This window comes from Muscardinus avellanarius (assembly GCF_963383645.1).
Source record: "Muscardinus avellanarius genome assembly, chromosome: 2".
NCBI classification, from domain to species: domain Eukaryota; kingdom Metazoa; phylum Chordata; class Mammalia; order Rodentia; family Gliridae; genus Muscardinus; species Muscardinus avellanarius.
Genome location: NC_137787.1, coordinates 19,840,866 through 19,861,653, shown reverse-complemented (window position 1 = coordinate 19,861,653; position 20,788 = coordinate 19,840,866). Strand labels below are relative to the sequence as shown.

The 20,788-nt window shown below is 54.2% G+C and overlaps 2 protein-coding genes across 9 annotated transcripts in view; both read left to right on the top strand.

Moving 5' to 3' along the window:
- Window positions 1-1,394: 1,394 nt before the first annotated feature.
- On the top strand, window positions 1,395-8,887 carry DES (desmin; the record flags this gene model as incomplete). Of its 6 annotated transcripts, none has more annotated exons than XM_080688841.1 (9): window positions 1,395-1,981; window positions 2,872-2,932; window positions 3,043-3,138; window positions 3,261-3,422; window positions 3,591-3,716; window positions 4,119-4,339; window positions 6,629-6,672; window positions 8,543-8,625; window positions 8,751-8,887. In XM_080688841.1, the coding sequence occupies 9 exons, from the start codon at window positions 1,410-1,412 to the stop codon at window positions 8,790-8,792; spliced, it is 1,407 nt and encodes a 468-aa protein (XP_080544967.1). In that variant the 3' UTR covers window positions 8,793-8,887. The 6 variants fall into 6 exon arrangements, with proteins under 6 accessions (XP_080544967.1, XP_080544968.1, XP_080544970.1 ...); XM_080688842.1 differs by having other exon boundaries at window positions 1,410-1,981; window positions 2,872-2,929; XM_080688844.1 differs by having other exon boundaries at window positions 1,410-1,981; window positions 4,188-4,339.
- A 9,265-nt stretch (window positions 8,888-18,152) lies between these two features.
- Window positions 18,153-20,788, top strand: part of SPEG (striated muscle enriched protein kinase) — a gene marked incomplete at both ends in the record, with an annotated part of 56,021 nt that continues 53,385 nt past the window's right edge. For all 3 annotated transcript variants that reach the window (XM_080689063.1, XM_080689062.1, XM_080689061.1), the window contains one exon: window positions 18,153-18,546. In XM_080689063.1, the coding sequence (XP_080545189.1) occupies window positions 18,153-18,546 (394 nt within the window). The remainder of the gene's footprint in view (window positions 18,547-20,788) is intronic.

Here is a 20,788-nt window from a genome sequence, read left to right as displayed (position 1 = left end):
CAGGGTTAGCGAGGCAAGGCTGCCCAGCCTCACTCTACAGCTGAGGACTCTGGGGCTTAGAGAGGTGAAGGGCCTGTCTTCTAGCAACTCTGCCTGTTGGTGAAGGCTGGGCAGTGTTGGACCAGCTACAGGCCTCACATCCAGTGCTCTCTTTGAAGAGCTTGCGTTCCAGAAGGGTCAGGCCTAAGAGAAGCCAGGTGGAGGTGTAGAGACACAGCAGGTGCCCTTGGGGGTCAGCAAGTGTCTTGTGACAAAGCCTGCTGAGAAGAAATGGGCTTTGCTCCTATTAGGGGCCTGGAGGTTGTTGGGGTGGGAAATGGTTGGGGCTTGTCACCCATGCCTTCCTGGGCCGTCTGAGGCCTGTGCGTCCTCAGGTGCCTGGCTCCCACCCCCAGAGCTTCCCTCCTGAACCTTGTTCCCCCGGCCCATGCAGCCTCCTCTATAAATACCAGCTCTGGTATTTCGAGTTGGCAAGCAGCTGCTGCCAGGGAGATGGCTGGGTTGACACGCGGCTCCTGACAAAACACAAACCCTTGGTGTGGGTGGTGTGAGTGGGGGTGAATCAGAGAAGGGGAGAAGGGGCCAGGGGGCAGGAGCCAGGCAAAGTCGGTGCTGGGATGTGACTATCGGAGCAACTGGAAATTGAGAGCTCATCAATCACACTCTTCTTGGAAGTCACCTTGCTGATTATAAACTTGAGGCCCCGTCCTCACCAGCAGGCCAGAGGAGGGCCTAGAGTCCAGAGGGAAACTGAGGCCCATAGCTAGACCCCAAGGGCCAGTGAACACACATGGGCAGACACACCCTGGCCAGGATGGCTCTGCCAGCCTGCCTTGAGACTCCTCGTGACTCTGGCTTTTTGAGCCTTCCAAACCGCTGTGAGTTCCAGGGAATCTTCAGAAATAAGGCTGTGCTAGGCCTTACTTGGGTACAGGCCTTGGCCCTTCAAATGATCCAAAGTCCCTCCTTGGAGGAAAAAAAAGGAAGACCCTCAAACCAAATAGAAGTATCTAGCTTTCTCTACCCCTCAGAATCCCAGGGCTAGGCAAGGCACCCCAGGGCTTAGAGGGCCGCCGGGTCCTGTGGGTGCGCTGGGGCCTGTGGGTGCGCTGGCCGGGGCCTGGGTTGCTCTGCGGATGGGCTTGCCCCTCTCCTCGGGCTCAGGGGCGCAGGGCGCTGGCGGGGGAGCTGGCCTCCCCGCCCCCACGGCCAGCGGCCGCCCTTTCCTGGCAGGACAGCGGGATCCTGCAGCTGTCAGGGGAGGGGCGGCGGGGGCTGATGTCAGGAGGGCTACAAATAGTGCCGCCGGCTAGGGGCTCCGTCTCCCCTCGCGGTATCCACTCTCCAGCCGGCTGTCTGCCCGCCGCCGCCTCCTCCGTGGCCACCAGCCTCGCCCGCCCGCCGCCACCATGAGCCAGGCCTACTCGTCCAGCCAGCGCGTGTCCTCCTACCGCCGCACCTTCGGCGGGGCGCCCAGCTTCTCGCTCGGCTCCCCGCTGGGCTCGCCCGTGTTCCCCCGCGCAGGCTTCGGCACCAAGGGCTCCTCGAGCTCGGTCACGTCCCGCGTGTACCAGGTGTCGCGCACGTCGGGGGCCGGGGGCCTGGGGTCGCTGCGGGCCGGCCGGCTGGGGGCGGCCCGCGCGCCCTCCTACGGCGCGGGCGAGCTGCTGGACTTCTCGCTGGCCGACGCGGTGAACCAGGAGTTCCTGACCACCCGCACCAACGAGAAGGTGGAGCTGCAGGAGCTCAACGACCGCTTCGCCAACTACATCGAGAAGGTGCGCTTCCTGGAGCAGCAGAACGCCGCGCTCGCCGCCGAGGTGAGCCGGCTCAAGGGCCGCGAGCCCACGCGCGTGGCCGAGCTCTACGAGGAGGAGCTGCGGGAGCTGCGGCGCCAGGTGGAGGTGCTCACCAACCAGCGCGCCCGCGTCGACGTCGAGCGCGACAACCTCATCGACGACCTGCAGCGGCTCAAGGCCAAGTGAGGGCGACCCCCGCCCGCCCCGCGGTGGGCACCCAGCGCGGGGCCAGGGCTGCCCCCTGCCTAGGGCCGGGTCCCTCGGTGTCCCCCACGGGGAGAGGGACCCCAGCTCTCTCCCAAGTGCTCCCTCTCCACGCCAGGGTTTTCTTGGGGAGCTAGATGGAGGGGTAGACAGCAGAGGCCCGGTGCCTGGGGCGGCTGCGGTGGGCGGAGCGAGGGCCGAGGGCCGGAGCCGGCGGGCCGGGAACGCAGAAAGAGGGAGAGGGGAGCTGGTTGGAGGAGGGAAAGCTGAGCTGGGGGTGGGGAAGCCCAGCAGAGGTGCAGCTCGGCTGTGGGAGGCCCCAGGGAGGGGAGGGGAGGCAGAGGGGAGCTTGACCTCCGGCCTGGCTGAGGCTAAGTCACGTGGCGAGCGTTAGGCTGGAGTATAAGGGAGAGTGGGTACGGGGTTGTGATCCTGGGAGATCTTGGGAGGACCCCCATGGGAGGTTCCCCCTGGCATCCAGGACAGAAAGGCTGAGGATAGAGTGTCCCGGTGAGCAGAGTCACCCTCCTACCACCAAAGCCACAAACATGAATTGAGCATCTACATGGGCCAGGCTGGGGCCGAGAAACAGGAACGCAGAGGTGAATAAAATAGACACAGTGCCTAACCCCAGGGAGGTCACAGTCTGGTGGGGGACACAGTCTTCAAGGGTGTGGCTCCAGGGCACTTCCTGTCCCCTCTCTGGTTGGGAGGGGCTCCGCCACTCCCTTTTGAGGTCTCCAGTTTCTTCCCACCAGCCCGCCCTTCTTCCTGGGTCCCATTCCCACTTCCTGACCCGCTCCTGGCCAGTAGTGCCTGGCTCCATCCCTTTCCTTCCCTCCAACTGTCTGTCTGTCTCTCTGGCCAGGTTGCAGGAGGAGATCCAGCTAAAAGAAGAAGCAGAGAACAATCTGGCTGCCTTCCGCGCGGTGAGCCTCCCTGGTCTCCCTGCAGTGTCTCCCCTTCTCTCCCTCCCTGGTGTCCCTCTGTTCCCCCTGAGTTGTCCGTGACCCCTCCCTTGTTGCTTGGTCCTGCCTAGGATGTAGACGCAGCCACTCTGGCCCGCATTGACCTGGAGCGCAGAATTGAATCTCTCAACGAAGAAATTGCGTTCCTTAAGAAAGTGCACGAAGAGGTAGGTGGGGTCTTTGGGCCGTGGTAAAAGCAGCTGGAAAGTGGGGGTGACTCTCGGAAGGGGGGATACAAGGGTGCTCTAGGGGGCCTGGAAAGGGACTGAAGCCCAGCCAAACCCTGCAGGAGATCCGCGAGCTGCAGGCCCAGCTGCAGGAACAGCAGGTCCAGGTGGAGATGGACATGTCCAAGCCGGACCTCACAGCTGCCCTCAGAGACATCCGGGCCCAGTACGAGACCATCGCGGCTAAGAACATCTCTGAAGCTGAAGAGTGGTACAAGTCCAAGGTGGGTGGCCTGGCCCAAGGACTCTGTCCAGCCACGTGTCTGGTCCAGGCACCTCTGTTCCCTCAGTCTAAGTTCGGATGTGAGCCTACCCAGTGTCACAGTGCTCCCTTGTCCGCCCTCCCTGTAGCCTGCTCCTCCTTGTCTCAGGGCCCCACTGTCTGCCTTTAGGTATCCGACCTGACCCAGGCAGCCAACAAGAACAATGATGCACTGCGCCAGGCCAAGCAGGAGATGATGGAATACCGACATCAGATCCAGTCCTACACCTGCGAGATCGATGCCCTCAAGGGCACCGTGAGTCTCTGCCCACGCGTCCAGCCCCTCCTGCCAGCAGTCACACCTCACACTGTGACCTTCAGCCCATCACAGACCCTCTCTGGGCCTCCATCTCCTCCAATCTACCACAGGGGCAAAACCAGAGGGCTGGATTTCCAGCTGGGTACTAAGGAATCAGAGGGTTTTGGGGGCATCTCTGTATGGGAGGTGGGGGACTAAACATAGATGTTCCCTTTCATGTGGCTTTTTCTCTGAATGTCCACCCAAGATTTCAGTTGAGTTTAGGGTTCCTTGACCTGATGATCATGTAGAGTTCCCTCCCAGCCCCAAGGCTGTGTGTCTCTCTATCCTGGACCCCTACTGTCCTCCTCCCTGGACATGCTGCAGGTCCACCCTTGACCTGGACCCTCATCCCCGCAGAACGATTCCCTGATGAGGCAGATGCGGGAGCTGGAGGACCGCTTTGCCAACGAGGCCAGCGGCTACCAGGACAACATCGCGCGCCTGGAGGAGGAGATCCGGCACCTCAAGGATGAGATGGCCCGCCACCTGCGCGAGTACCAGGACCTGCTCAACGTGAAGATGGCCCTGGATGTGGAGATTGCCACCTACCGGAAGCTGCTGGAGGGCGAGGAGAGCCGGTGAGGGGAGAGGCAGAGGCTTGGGGTAGGGTGCTGGGTGTGTGTTGGGGGGGTCTTAACTGCCCCCGCCCCGGAGGCTCTAGATCACCTCAAGAAGATTTGGAAATAACTATACAAGAGGTCACTTTCTGCTCTTTGCAGAGAATTAATCAAGGCCACCTGGGTACAAGTGATGTAATTAACAGTTTTTATAAAAAGAGAAACACAAGTATTCCCATATCCGCTTTTAGAATTAAGAACCAGCAGCAGAAAATCATATTTAGCAATCAGTAATAAAATACTACTGCCAGTCAAGGGAGAGATGAAAGTGGAGTGGGGAATGAGGAGGGAAGAGAGGAACAGAGAGAGACCAGCTGAGGCACAGGAAGAGACAGGGAGCCTGGTACAAAGGTAGGCTAAGAGGGGGGTGAAGGAGCTGGGTGTGGTGGCGCACCCTTGCAATCCCAGTACTTGGGAGGCTGAGACAGGAGGACTGCAGGTTCACAGCCAGCCTCAGCTACTTAGTGAGGCCCTCTACAACTTAGTGAGGCCTTGTTTCAAAATAAAGAATAAAATTAGGGCTGGGGGTGTAGCTCAGATGGAGGTAGAATGCCCCTGGGCTCAATCCCTAGTACCATAAAAAAGAGGGGGGGGGATTAGTGCATACACACAAACATGTACACAAACTCAAAAGGTGCAGACTGTTTGTTCAAAGCAGCCCTCTAGGCACAGAAAACAATATACAACTATGGAGGGGCATGAGGGAGGCTTCTGGGTGATGAGAGGAATGTTCTACATCCGCATTTGGACAGCGAGTTTCATGGATATAGACATTGATTAACACTTCTCAAATTGTACACCAAAGATCTGTCCACTTAACTAAATGCAGACTTAACCTAAATAAGACAGGTCAGTTTCTCCAAAAATTACGCATGGATACTCATAAAAATATCTGAAGTTATTTTGATTTTGTTTTTGTGGTACTGGGATGGAACCCAGGGTTCTTCTCCCTCTGGGATACACCCCATCCTATTTTATTTATTTGGAAACAAGGTCTTGCTAAATTGCTGAAGCCTCACTGAGTTGCTGAGCCTGGCTTCACACCTGAGATCCTCCTGTCTCAGCTCCCAAGTACTGAGATTACAGGCAAGTGCCACCACACCCTACTAAAATATCTACAGCTGGGTGTGGCTTGTAATCCTAGTACTTAGAAGGCTGAGACAGGAGGATCACAGGTTCTTGGCCAGCCTCAGCTACTTAGTGAAGCCATGTACAACTTAGTGAAACCCTGTTTCAAAATAAAGAATAAAAAATAGGGCTGAGGGTGTAGCTCAGAGGTAGAGTGCCCCTGGGTACAATCCCCAGTAATGCAACAACAACAACAACAAAAAAAGTACCCGGTGTATTTGGATACGGACTTCCACATAAAAAGATTCCAGGTTTCATCTGCATAGATGGCCTTTAAGGTAGTAAAGCCTGCCTGCTTCTCAGCACCAGACCCAGGAGGGCCTGGCCTGCCCCGAGGGTGGGCACACGAAGTGGGTGTTACTTGCAGCTGCTCTTCATACCTCCCACCGTGCCAGGAGCAAGAAGGAAATGATGGTGGCAGGGAGAGTGCAGAGGGATTGGGTGTCCTGGCCTCCTCCTGCAGGTTGGGATTAGAGTGGGTGATCCTTGTTGGGCCTGGCACTCTTGTAATCCAGTACTTGGGAGGCTGAGACAGGAGGATTGCAGGTTTTTTTTGGCTAGGCTCAGTTACTTAGGCCCTTCACAATTGAGTGAGAGCCTGTTTTAAAATAAAAAATAGACTGGGCGTAGTGGCGCACACTTGTAATCCCAGCGCTTGGGAAGCTGAGACAGGAGGATCGTGCAAGTTTGAAGCCAGCCTCAGCTACTTAGTGAGGCTCTCAGCAACTTAGTGAGACCCTGTTTCCAAATAAAATATAAAACATATCTGGGAGTACAGCCCAGAGGTAGAAGGCCCCTGTGTTCCATCCCTAGTACCACAATAAATAAATAAATAAATAAATAAATAAATAGGGATGGGGGTGTAGCCCAAAGGTAGAATGCCCCTGGGTTCAATCCCCAGCACCAAAAAAAAAAAAAAAAAAAAAAAAAGTATTCCAGAAGAGAAGAGACAGAGTTGGCCTTTCACTCCATGCCGGAGGAGGCAGTGGGGTGGTGGTGTTGAGGTCAGTGCTACTGAGACAGCTGAGGGTGGTGTTTAGGGAGGGCCGGGCAAGCCTTGATGGGTGATTGGGGAGCTATGGGAGTCTTTAACCCTGTGAGGACTTGATCTTTTCCCTTTAGGATCAACCTTCCTATCCAGACCTTCTCTGCTCTCAACTTCCGAGGTACGTAAGTGCTGGGGATGGAGGTGGGGTCGCAAGGGCCAGCAGTCCACCCTGGACACTGCTCACGCCCACCAGGAGGGGAGGAAGACCTGGGGCTGGAGCCAGGCCTGGAAGGAAAAGGGGGCTGCTGAGGGTAGGTGGGAAAGTTTGGGAGAGGCAAATGAAGCAGTGAGGGAGAGATTCTTCTTGGACCCTGTGGTATCATATTATAAGCACCATGTACCCTGCACCTTCACGATATTTTGCCTCAAGGGACAGCCTCAGCCGGTCGTTGCACGCCTATATCCTAGTATTGGGAGGCTGAGACAGAAGATCGCAGGTTCAAAGCCAGCCTCAGCAAGTAGTGAGAGTCACATCAACCTAGCGAGGTCCTGCTTCAAAACAAAAAATAAAATAGGGCCGGGCGTGGTGGTGCATGCTTGTAATCCCAGCATTTGGGAGGCTAAGACCAGAGGATCGGAGGATCAGAGGACCGCAGTTTGCAGACAGCCTCAGCTACTTAGGCCCTGCACAACTTATTGATACCCTGTTTCAAAATAAAGAATAAAATATAGGGCAGGGTAAAGCTCTGAGGTCAAATGCCCCTGGGTTCCATCCCCAGACCCGCAAAAAAATAAATAAAATAAAATAGGGCTGGGGGTGTCGCTCAGAGGTAGAATGCCCCTGGATTCAATCCCTAGTACCAAGAAAAGAAAGTAAGAAAGAAAAAAGAACCTCTCTTCTGAATCCCAAATTCTGGAAGTACCCGGCAATAGGAGTACCTGCCTAGGCCCCACTGCCTAAAGCCTATCTGGTATATTGCCAAGCACTCTCTGGTTGCTTGTTGAGCACCTTTGCTGGAGCAAGATATTGGATGCATGTTTGAAAAAAAGGAAACGAAAGCTTAGCAAAGCCAAACAATGAAAAGAACGAGCTCGTAGGGCATCCTGCCATCCTGACATTAGTAATATGCAGATTGAGTGGCTTTCCAACCCCAGAGAGCAGAAAAACACACTCTAATGATACATTAGAAAAGCAAGTTGGAGTCCTTGGCAGCCTCTCCTTTCCTAGATCAAACATTTTATATCTTCGATGTTCATTTCCTTCAGGAAAAAAATAACATGCTCTGCTCTCCCGAGCTACACGTTCATCACAGGCTAGTTGCTTGCTGAGGAGACACGCAAACGCCAAACTCATGATCCCAAGGACCTAAGCGTGACCCTCTCTATAAAACTCAGAACCTCTCTTTTCAATTACTTGTTTATATAGACACCAAATATGAGTCCTGCATTTAAAATCACTTAATGCTTTTTCAAATCAATAGCTCTGTGGCCAGGACAGGACAGGTATCAATCATTGTTACCATTTCACGGTGAGAAAACAGGCCCGGCAGGCGAGTGATTCAGCACCATGCCTTGGTGACTGACTCCCGCTCAGTCTGTTTCATTAAGAGGTCAAGCTGCTCATGCTGAGTCTTTAGGAGGGCTGGAGCCCTGAAGGATCCCCAGAAGGGGCCTCCAGTCTGGGTTTGGGGCTGTCTTGGAGGAGGGGAGTACGAGGATAAAACTCGTGCAGGGCTCTCACGGAGCCCAGGGGTGAGGAGGTATCTAGGAGGCGCTGGGGTCCCCTGCTCTCCTGCAGCAGCCTGCAAAGTGCAGACTCTTGACTCCTAAGCCCATCAGGTCCCAGGTCTGCAGAGCCACCTGCTGGGTGCTGGCTCAAGGACAGGTGCTAAGGTCTCGCCGAAGAGGTGAACAGCCCATCTTGGGAGGGATGGGAGTCTGCTGGGCCTTGTAGTCAGAGGTAGACTTCCAGCCCCCTGCCCACACCACTCCTAGTGTAGCCCAGACCTGGACCCGACCAGGCTGAGAATGTGGTGGGTCTATTCCAGAAACCAGCCCCGAGCAAAGGGGTTCTGAGGTCCACACCAAGAAGACAGTGATGATCAAGACCATTGAGACTCGAGACGGGGAGGTGAGTGTCCTGTCTGGCCCCTCAGCCTTGGTGGGGGCTGTGGGCATCTTCTCCTGGCTGGGGTGAGGTGCATGGGGTTGAGCCTGCTCAGTAACAGGCTGGACCGGGCTTCCCTTCCTGCCTAGGTTGTCAGTGAAGCCACACAGCAGCAGCACGAGGTGCTCTAGAGCCAGAGACCCTCAGACAGGGTCCCGGGCCGTCCTCACTGCCTCCTGAAGCCAGCTGCCTCTCATCCTGGATGCCACACCCAGCACCTCCGTCCCTCACAGCCTCTGACCCTTCCTCACCGGTCACCCCTCCTGGCCCCCATCCTGCCCCACCCCAGGAGCACCCCGGCTGCCTCTGTGGACCTCACCATGCACCCTAGCTGTTGGTAGTGGGTGAGCCTGGCCATTCTGCCGGATGGAGCCAGCCTGAGCGGTGACCCTGCCCCTCCCACCTCCGTGACCTTAGGCTCCAGCCTCTGCTTTGGAAAGGGCCCAAGAGCAGGGCGTCAGGACCGAGCCCCATGGGCCTCCCCACCCCGCAGCCTGGGCCCAGAAGGAAAGGGCAGCCTGCTGGGCTACGGAGACTGAGGGGCTTGACATGGCCTCCAGCTTCCTTCTTTTCCTTCCCCAGCTCGGGGTGGGCTTAGAAAGCAGCGGCTGCAAGAGGGAACCCCCGAAGGTGCTGAATGTGGGAGCAGGAGATGCAGAAGACGGGAGGGTGGATGAGATGCTAAAGAGAAAAGAAGAGAGGGAGGCAGAGAGGGGCCCAGGCTGGCAGGAGGGCACAGCCTCCCCCGCCCACCCCTCCCACGGCAGGGGCTCTGGACAGAAACAATAAAAAGAGATAAGCACAAGCCGGCATGTCCCCTGCTGTCCTGACTCTTTGGTCTCCTCAGGGGGACCCAGGGCCCTGTCACACCATCCATCACTCAGAAATGGACTGTGCCACCCTCCTGCCCAGCCAGGCTGTCCCCTGACCTCCCAGCCTTGCTGTAGAGGTGTGCAGTATGTGGGGTGGGGGATGGGGCAGACCGGGGGGCTTTGTTGATGAGCCACAAATATTTCCTATTAGGTCCCAGTACCTGTGCTGCTCCCTTCCATTCCCAACCTGGCCTTCAAAAGTGAAGGCTGACCCACCAGTGTTCTGGAAGGAAGCCACAGCTCCCCGCAGCCTGGCTCAGAGGAGGGCTTTCCTGGTACCTCCCCCAAAGAAGCCTCCAGCCCCTTTTCATTAACCCTTCCTAGGACCCTTTTATGTGCAGTGGCCAGATCAGAAAAAATAACAGGGCTAAGGATGTATCTCAGTGGTGACCCCTTGCCTAGCCAGCATAAGGCCTGGGGTTTGATCCCAGGCACCAGAGAACAAAAAAGCAATGTTTAGAAAAAATGAGAATATCTAACTTCTTGGATAAGAAGGCTAAATATTCTGGAGCTGGGTATGGTGGCATACACCTGTTACCCCAGTACTTGGGGGGGGGGGCTGAGAGAGGAGGACCCTGGGTTTGAGGCTAGCCTCAGCAATTTAGCGAGGCCCTCAGCAACTTAGTAGGATTGTTTCAAAATAAGAAATAAAAAGTGCTTGGGGTACAGCTCAGAGGGGTGATGCCCCTGGGTTCAGTCCCTAGTACCTCTCCACCCTGATCAAAGAAGGCTCGATTTTCTAAACATGTCAGTTCATCCTGTGTTCATCTATAATTCCAAACCATAATGGTAAAATATCTAAGAGACAAGCCGGGCATGGTGGCACAGGCCTGTAATCCCAGTACGTGGGAGGCTGAGACAAGAGGATCACGGATTTGAAAACAGCCTCAGCAACCTAGCAAGATTCTCAGCAACCTATGGAGCCTCTGTTTCAGAACAAAAAATAAAAGCCAGGCGTGGTGGCGCATGCTTATAATCCCAGGCTGAGACAGGAGGATCACAGGTTCACAGACAGCCTCAGCTACTTAGTGAGGCCCTCTGCAACTTAGACCCTGTTTCAAATAAAGAATAAAAAATAGGGCTGGGGGTGTAGCTCAGGGGTAGAATGCCCCTGGCTTCCATCCCCAGTACCACACACACACAAAAAAAAAAAAAAAAGAAAAAGAAAAAGAAAAAAAAAAAAGGAAAAGAAAAGAAATAAGGCAATAAGGCTGGGGATATAGCATGGAGATAGAATGTCCCTGGATTCAATCCCCAGTAACACACACACACACACACACACACACACACACACACACACACACTTCTTAATAAAGAGGAAATATATAGATATTAGTGGAATAAAACTGTTTAGAACAAGATTCATGTACATATGGGACTCTAGTACGTGTTAAAGGAGGCATTGGAATCTGTGGGGAAGGCTTGATCAGTCTAGGGTTTGGGGTAACTGGGTGCAGGGATGCTGGGAAATACGAATTCAGTTTCTCCTTTCACTCCTTCCAAGGGACATATTCCAGGTGGATCAGAGCCGCAGACTTCATGCTGTTCCTCCCACAGCTGAGGGAAGAGTGTCCTTTAAAGGAAATGGGAAGAGGGTAGAGATGTCAAAGATGCTAAACTCAAGGCAGTCTGTAGGTGAAATAAACCTAGCGAAGGTCCCCCCCCCTCCCCCCGGTACTGGGGATGGAGCCCAGGGACATTCTACCTCCAAGCTATACCCCCAGCCCTGTTTTTTATTCTTTATTTTGAAACAGGGTCTCACTGAGCTGCAAAGGGCCTCACTAAGTAGCTGAGGCTGTCAGCGATCCGCAATCCTCCTGTCTCAGCCTCCCAAGTAATGGGATTACAGGCGTGTGCCACCATGCCCGGCTCCTAGTGAGGTTTTACTCTTAGGCTCCTGATCTAATATTCCAAACTGGCGTTTCCAGAAACTTCCTAAACCTTTTCTGCCTTCCTTCCCTCCTTTGAGGCATCGCTCACTCACAAGTTGCTTCCTCCTCCTAAAAAGGTTCCCCTTGGTCCCAGAGGAGCTGAGGCTCCCACCCAGGTCCGCACCGCTGCAACCGGTGACTCGTGTCTTTCTTCCCCCTAGTACTTAAGTCGGGGGATCCCCGTAGGCCCCAGAATTTCCCCCAGTCTTTAGAAAAACTCGAGGATACTCAGTGAGCCAGGTGTGGTGGCACATACCTGTAATCCTAGAATTCAGGAGGCTGAGACAGAAAAATCACAGTTTCGAGGCCAGCCTGGGCAATTTAGTGAAGCCCTCAGCAACTTAGTGAGACCCTGTTTCAAAATAAAAAGTAAAATGAGGCTGGGGGTGTTACTCAGAAGTAGAATGCTTCTAGGTTCAATTCTAAGCACTAAAAATAAAAAATAAAGAAACTATAGAACTGGGGCATTCCCAGAGTCCTCACACAGGCTGGAGGAGGAGGGGTGGGCAAGGGGCTCCTTATCCTTGGGCCTTCAGAGTCCTGGATATGGCTGGTTCTCTGAGGGGAATACCTGGGTGGAGCTGGGCCCTGGTGGATAAAAGGGTGGAGACAAGTATCTGTGAGAAGTTTCTAGAGCCCTGCTCATTCTTCTTTCCCTTGAATGAGCTCACCTGTCACACAAAAGATAAAGGGACAGGTAGGTCAGGAAAAGTTTTGAAAGAAGCTCTTGCCCTACCCCCACCATCAAAAAACTTAGGTACAGACTAGTCATGAGGGTAGAAGGAAACTAGGATCTTAGCCTCGAAGCAACAGCCCTTCCAGGATAGAAACCCCCTGCCCAGCCTCGCCCCGGCCTCCCTGATGGGCTCTGCCTGTGTGTCCCCAGTGTGAGAGAACACCCTACTTCTACAGACACCCATCCAGCAGGGGCAGCTCTGAAGGAAGCTTTTCCTTCTGGGCACCCTTGTCTTCTATGACTGCTATCCACCTTCCTCAGAGAGGAAGCCAGAGCCACCCTCCATCCCCAGAGCCACCTTCCGTCCCCAGAGGGAAGCATCCTCTGAGCAGAGTCCTCTTGAGCCTACCCACTTCAGGGCTTGGGCTGATCCAGGGAACTGAGGGAATGGGCAAAACAAACCAAAAAAGGTTCGGGTCTTGCATGGTCTACATGTACTAGCAGATCTGCAGCATACCCCTCCACACGCACCCCATCACCTCCGTGGCTGAGCCTCCAGATGCTCTGGGGGCTTCTTCTTCAAGATTCTGAACACTGAGAGAAGAAGGCTCACAGAGGGCTGACCAGCTTCCCACCAGACCCAAGGAACCAGGCCCAGACCTGCTTGGACCCCATCTAAGTGGGGCGTGGGCAGGATCAAGGAGGCAGGCCGGTCCCTATCCAGGAGCGGAGGCTCAGGGTGCTGTCCTACTCATCTCTCTCCCAGCCCTGACCCTTGAGGACCTCTCAGCCCCTCTTCTTCATCTCAGCACCTGTCACCCTGGTACAAATGCAATCACATCTGTGACCTTCACTTCAACAGCTAAAAGGTCAGCTGTGCAAGGGGAGGATTTTTGTCTTTTTTATTCACTACTGTATCCCTAATATCCAGAAGAGAAAGTGGTATATAGTACATACTCGTTAAATATTAAAAAAAAAATTGTGTGTGTGTGTGTGTGTGTGTGTGTGTGTGTGTGTTTGTATGGCACTGGGGACTGAACCCAAAGGCATTTTACCTCTGAGCTAAACCCCTGCCTGATTTTTCTTATTTGGAAACAGGGTCTCAGTAAGTTGCCGAGGACCTCGATAAATTATTGAGGCTGGCTTCGGACCTGCGATTCTCTGGTCTCAATCTCCCAAGTACTGAGATTACAAGCGTGCAAAATCACACCCTGAAATAGGCTTCTTGACCTATTTCATTTTAAATTTTGAAACAGGTCTCACTAATTTACCATGTACTGGCCTTGAACTTGTAAACTCCCTATCTCAGCTTCCTAAGTGCTGGGATTACAGGCATATGCCACCATGTCTTTTAAAAAGATACTTCTTGAAAGAATGCCCAACAGTCTCTTATTTACTTTTCTCTAAATTAAGTAGACACCAGTAAGGGCTAATGGCCCCCACTTCATTCACTGAGTCAGTGAACATTTACTGAGATTTTTCCCACTGCATTAGGTACACAGTCTATAGTAAAGACCCAGAAGAAATGTTTCATGGCCCAGAGAGGTGGAATGACCTGCCAAGGTCACACAGCAGTTGGTAGCAAAGAAGGACCAGGTCCTAGGCTTCTTGGCCTCTGGAGCCCAGATCTCTTTCCATGACACCATAGACTTGTGATCAAAAGCCAGGGTTGACTGGCGGCCACATGCCCGGCTGGCACCAGGCTGCAGGGCACTGTGCGGGCGCTGAGGAACAGAAAAGCACTATACAGCCAGTTGCTCTGGACCTTCTGGCCTGGCCAGGGCCTGACCAGTTGTTGCAGCTTTTGCTGGCTCCTCCAGGAGAGGGCACCAGCGATACACAAGGGTCCAGTGGCCTCCCTAGCCAGGACCCAGGACCTTGGTGCAAGTCAGTGCATGGCCCTGTTATGAACACAGGAAGCCAGGAGACCAGCTGTGTTCCGGGATCTGAGCCAGGCCCTTTTAAATAGTTAATATTCATTTTAATATTTAATATAATAATTTAATAGCATCACAGCCACGAAAGTCAGATCATGTAATTCTCTGCTGAAAACACAGAAGACTTCCCATTTCACGAAAAATAATAATAACACCATGGCCTGCAAGATGTTAGGTCACCAGGCCAGGCCAGCTGTCTGACCCATCTCCCGCCTGGCTCCCTCCAGCCTGGGGCCTGGGGGCTCTTCTTGAAACGGATCCCAACGTGCCTGAAGCCATCCTCCCCAGATGCCTGATTCATTGCTTCCTCACCTCTTTAAGACTGGTGTCAGGGTCCCATGGAGGCCAACTCCGACCATCCTGTTGAGAGTGTAAGTCCAGAGCCGGGCGTGGTGGCGCACTTGTAATCCCAGTATTTGGGAGGCTAAGACAGGAGGATTGCAGGTTCACGGCCAGCCTCGGCTACTTAGTGAGGCTCTCAGCAACTTAGTGAGACCCTGTTTCAAAATAAAGAATAATAATTAAAAAAAAAAAAAGGATTGGGCTGGGGGGTGTGTAGCTTGAAGGTAGAATGCCTCTGGGCTCAATCCCCAGCACCACACACAAAAAAGAAAGTGTAAGTCCATACCACCCCGACCTTGCTTTCATGATCTTTACAATTTCTTTTTCATTTGTTGCATGTCTCTCTTTTCCAATATAAGCATCCTTGTCTGTTTTGCTCATCACTATATTTCTAGGCCCTGGAGCAGTTCTGAGCACACAGTAGGAACTAAAAAAAAAATGTTTGTTGAATGAATAAACAAGTAAACCCTGATTTGGGCTACCTTCCTGAGGAAACTGAGGCTTAGTGATGTGAGGTGCCTTGCTCAAGATTGCACGGTCCATTTATTCAACCCACCCACCAGCCAAGGTCTACAAACCACCCCCTGCATTTCACACAGTTGTTGAAGCAGAGTTAGGTGGCTTTGGGTTATTAGCTTTTCATAAAACATTCTCTGTTCCTTTGTTCTTGATGTTCTGTTTGCAATGCTCTCTCCCACATTTTTACCTTTTTAGAACTCAATTTGCATTGTAGAATTCAATTCCCCATCAGTGGTTGCCTGGGGCTGGTGGGGAGGGTGTGGCTGACTGCAGAGGGTGCTCAAGCAAATATTTAGGGTGATGGGACTGCTCTGAATGATCCTGGGCTGCTGCACACCTGATTCTATGCAGTTGTCAAAACCCAGAGAACTGCACATCACAAAGAGTAAGCTTTAGCATATGCAAGTAACAAATAACATTGTTTCTTAAGGCTCCTAATATTTGTGGATGTAATTCAGTGTTTCAATTGTTTCTTCTAGCCTGGTGTGGTAGCCCACGCTTTATTTCGGTGCTTGGGAGGCTGAGACAGGAGGATGGCGCAGGTTCAAAGCCAGCCTCAGCTACTTAGTGAGGCTCTCTGCAACTTAGTGAGACCCTGTTTCAAAATAAAGTATAAAATAGGTCTGGGAGTATAGCCTGGAGGTATAAAAGCCCCTGGATTCCACCCCTAGTACCACAAAACAAAACAAAAAAATTTGTTTCTTTTGAGCCTGGCATGGTGGCGTATGCTTGTAATCCAAGTACTTGGGAAACTGAAAGAGAAGGATCACAGGTTCTCAGCCAGCCTCGTCAATTTAGTGACGCCCTCTACAACTTAATGAGACCCTGTTTCTGAATTAAAAAACAAACAAACAAAAAAAACCCTAGGGCTGAGAGTATAGCTCAGAGGTGGAAGCCTCTGGGTTCAATTCCCAGTACCACACACACACAAAAACAGTTTCTTCTGTATTCCGTTGCATGCGCGCACACCCACATACACAGACTTAAATATTCTGGAATGAAGGTAGGCATGAGGAGACTAGGTCACGACTACTCCCTTCTCCCATCTCCAAATGACTTGGGCTCCTTTCAGCTCCTCCCAGAGTTCTTCCTTCAGGACTCAAGGTGAGGCCAGGGTCCATCACAGAAACTTTTTCTTTCTTAACTTCTGATTTTGAGAAATTGTAGGTTCACATGATCAGAAATAAGACAGTGAGCTCCTGTGTATCCTCACTTGGTTTCCCCAGTGGTGACACCTACCTCACATGACATTGAACAATAGCACAACCAGGAAGGTGACACTGGTATATCCATTCATGCACCTTCTCTAGTTTTAAATGCGTGTGTGTGTGTGTGTGTGTGTGTGTGTGTGTGTGTGCGCGCGCGTGCACATGCATATATGCATATGGACTTTTAGCTCAATGCAATTTTATCACTTGTGTGAATTCATGTGACCACTACCACAGTTAAGATACAGAGCTGAGCCTGGTGCAGTGGCACATGCCTATAATCCCAGCACTCAGGAGGACTGCAGGTTTGAGGCCAGTCTCAGAAACTTAGTGAGACCCTCAATGTAGCTCAGAGGCAGAGTTCAATCCTCAGTACCAAAATTTATATATATATATATATATATATATATATATATATATATATATATAACCAGTCCATCACAAAAGTCTCCTCCAGACTTTATTTTTTTATTTTCATAGAGCTGGGGATCAAACCCAGGGCCTCCCAAATACTAGGTGAGAGTTCTACCATCCCACTTAGCTACCCTCCACCCAGCCCTCCTCTGAACTTTCAAAAAGCCCTAACATAGCCAGGTGCGGTGGCACCTGTAATCCTAGTACCTGTAATCCTAGTACTGAGACAGGATTGCAGGTTTGCAGCCAACCTCAGCAACTTAGTTATGGATCCATAACTTAGTGAGATCCTGTTTCAAAATAAAAAATAAAATAGGGCTGGAGGACGTCGCTCAGAAGTAGAACACCCCTGGGTTAAATCCCCAGTACCACCAAAAATTGAAAATAAATTTAAAAAGCCATAATGTCCTGTCTTGATGTTTCTCAGAGTACAACCCTTAAACATATCAGAGCCAGCTGGGCTGCTTGTTAAATGTACAGATTCTCGGGCCTTCCAAGACCCTCCATTCAGCCAGGGTCTTTGGGGATGGGGCCTGAGAACTCCACTTCTAGCAGGCACCACCTATTGGCCTCCCCATCTCAAGTTAACCCTCCACACTGTGGCTGCCAAAGTCATCCTCCAAAAACACAGCTCTGACTACCTGGTCCCTCTGCTTAGAACCTTGTGAAAGCGCTCCAGTCTGGCGAACAGAGACCTTAGCAACCAAAGCCTTCCCAAGCTTGCCCCACCTCCTTTTAACCCACTCCCCTCTCACCAAGGGTCATCTCTCCAAACCCTTCTGACTCTCAGACCTTGTCTTCTCTCGCACCCTCATTTGACAAATGCTGTCCCTCTGTCTGCAATGTCCTTCCCACTCTTTTCTGCCTGTTGCAACCTTATCCAACTATTTGCACAGATGACTTAAGAGGTTGAGAGAGGTTTGGTGTCACCCAACCATTAGGGCAGGACCAACTGGGAGCCGAAGTCCTGGACGGCCAGGCTCCTGGTGTTCCTGCTCACCGACTGTAACGGAGGTGCTGAGGGAGGCTGGTCCTTCCTGCTGGGAGGTCTGCTCACCCCCACTTGGGTTCGGCTTCCATCCACCCTCGGGAATCTTACTTGACTGCTCCTCTTCCTCCCGCCCACCAGCCGAGTGAGGCTGGGGCGCTGGGGCCCTGGAGGAGGGAGGCAGGGGTTGGGATTGAGCCTCAGGGTAACTTGACTCCTCTCTCTGGGGCTGGGGCGGCTGGGGGACCGGCATGTCGTGGGGGAGGAGCCCTGGAACCCATCCCCACGGACTCTGTGAAGCAGGGTTGGCGATGGGGGCTCTTGGAGGCAGCGAAGGAGCCGAGTGAAGTCCAAGTCCCCTCCTTTGCTGCCCCCTCCCTCCACAGTTCCCTCGCAACGCAACCCGAGCCGGGGGGCCTAAAAATAGCCCCCGAGGCGCAACCGCGGGCCGCCCCGGTGACCTTCTGGGTAGCACAGGCCGCAGGCGGGCGGGCAGCAGGAAGGCAGGCCGCCGGCCCTCAGGATTCATCTCCCAGGGCCCATCCCTCGGGTGCCCCTGTGGCCTCCCGGTTCCAGCGTCCCCACAGCCCAGCTCACAGAGGCCATGCAGAAAGCTAGGGGCACGCGAGGCGAGGACGCGGGCACGCGGGCACCCCCCAGCCCCGGGGTGCCCCCCAAGAGGGCCAAGGTGGGGGCCGGCGGAGGGGCCCCGGCGGCAGGACCCACAGCCGGGGCGCCCATCTTCCTGCGGCCGCTGAGGAACGCGGCGGTGTGTGCGGGCAGCGACGTGCGGCTGCGGGTGGTGGTGAGCGGGACGCCCCAGCCCAGCCTCAGCTGGTTCCGGGATGGGCAGCCCCTGCCCGCGCCGGACCCCGAGCCCAGCTGCCTGTGGCTGCGGAGCTGTGGAGCGCAGGACGCCGGCGTGTACAGCTGCAGGGCCCAGAACGAGAGGGGCCGGACCTCCTGTGAGGCTGTTCTCACGGTGCTGGAGGTCGGAGGTAATGGGGAGGCTGGGGCGCCCAGTCGGATGGGGGGCAGGAGTAGGGAAGGGCTGTCCAGGCCACGTGGGCTGGTAGTGGTTCCTCCACTTTCCTCCCAGGTGCCCAGACTTCAGCTGGGCTGGCACAGAAGTGCAGATCTAGGGGGAAGTGCAGGGAAAGGGTGCTGAGGAAGGTCAGGGGTCGCCAAGCCTGAGACCCACAGGTGCCTTGGGGGAATTCTGTAGTGGAAGGCCTCTCACAGTCCTGTAGAGAGAAGACTCCCAGGGAATCCTCCTCTTCAGCTCCAACACAGACTTGGGACTGGGGTGAGGAGCCCATTAAGGGTGTGTGCCTGCCCCGAGGAGGGGCCAGTTCCTCTCGTCCAGGCTGCATGGAGAGAATGGGCCAGGCTCCTGCAGTCCATGGCTGTGGCAGGGCCTGTGTGCTTAGTACCTGGCAGGCTGGAAGAGCCTGTAGGGAGGAAGGGCCAGGACACCAGGAGGTGGAGCCAGGGCTGGGACATGATGGAGGTGGCTGCTTGAGGGTCCACTTGCATGCATGTGGGTGCACATATTTGGATGCACGTGGACATGTGTGCACTGTGGAAGGCTCCGGACTCTGTGGTAGTACAGATATGGGATGGGGCATGTAGATTTGGTATGGTAAACCTGGGGACCGTGTCTACTGAGGTTTCAGAGCGGATTTTGGAGAACATGAAAGGGAGATGCTCTGGGCAGGGGCTTGTAACTCGCCCACTCCCCTGGGTGAAGGTTCAGTTCCAGGCTGGTGGTCCAGGGCAGAAGGGAGGGCAGGATGGACTCTCCTTGGGTTACTTTTTTGACTTCTTGTTTATTTCCTCAGCCTCTGCATTAGCCAAATGGTTCTTCTTTAGGCACAAGATAAAGCCTGGGGCAGACCGAGCCTTGTAAAACAGAATTCTGAGGAAGTAGGCTGTATCTGGGGAAGATGGCAAAGAGCTGGAGGGAGTTGTCACTGTCCTGGCCATTTGTTATAGGGATAGTTCACATCAGCTGAGTGGCGTTCTGTCGGGGCCAGTCCTCGGGGTCTGTAGGGGCCAATCCTTGGGGTCTGTCGGGGCCAATCCTCGGGGTCTGTAGGGCCAGTCCTCGGGGTCTGTAGGGGCCAATCCTTGGGGTCTGTCGGGGCCAATCCTCGGGGTCTGTAGGGGCCAGTCCTCGGGGTCTGTAGGGGCCAATCCTCGGGGTCTGTCGGGGCCAATCCTCGGGGTCTGTCGGGGCCAATCCTCGGGGTCTGTCGGGACCAGTCCTCGGGGTCTGTAGGGGCCAATCCTTGGGGTCTGTCGGGGCCAATCCTCGGGGTCTGTAGGGCCAATCCTCGGGGTCTGTAGGGGCCAGTCCTCGGGGTCTGTAGGGGCCAATCCTCGGGGTCTGTCGGGGCCAATCCTCGGGGTCTGTAGGGGCCAATCCTCGGGGTCTGTCGGGGCCAATCCTCGGGGTCTGTAGGGGCCAATCCTCGGGGTCTGTCGGGGCCAATCCTCGGGGTCTGTAGGGCCAGTCCTCGGGGTCTGTCGGGGCCAATCCTCGGGGTCTGTAGGGCCAGTCCTTGGGGTCTGTAGGGCCAGTCCTCGGGGTCTGTAGGGCCAGTCCTCGGGGTCTGTCGGGGCCATTCCTCGGGGTCTGTCGGGGCCATTCCTCGGGGTCTGTAGGGCCAGTCCTCGGGGTCTGTAGGGCCAGTCCTCGGGGTCTGTAGGGCCAGTCTTCGGGATCGTCATCTCTGGCCCAGAGATGAAGGACCTCAGCAGCTGGAGGAGAAAGAAGCGTCATGGTGGAGCCCCATCAGGAAATGAGCTCCTCTCCCAGCCGTGCCCTGCTGTCTCCTAGAGTCTTCAGCCACTGGTCCTCATGGTCCCTGTGGCCAGGCCTGAGCCAAAGAGGGGCAAGGTTGGCCCGGTGGCTGGTCAGGTGGAGGCTTCCCTGGCCTCGGTAGGTCAGGGTCTGGAGCACATTCTGAGTTAGAGAAAGAGTGGGCTCCTTGGGGTTCTTACTTCGTTCTGGTCCCCTCAGGGACAAAGGGAGCTGAAACAGCATCAGTCAGAGGCTAAGATAGGTGTTAATGACAACATGACTAGGAAGAGAGAGAGATTAGAGACAAGGAAAGGAAGGGTAGAGACAGAGTAGTGGTCACGATGTGTGTTTAATGTGGGGCAGGGCCACAGAGCACTGCGGCTCCAAACACCTCCTCTTACAGGTGAAGACAGTGTGAGCCAGAGGGGAGGGCC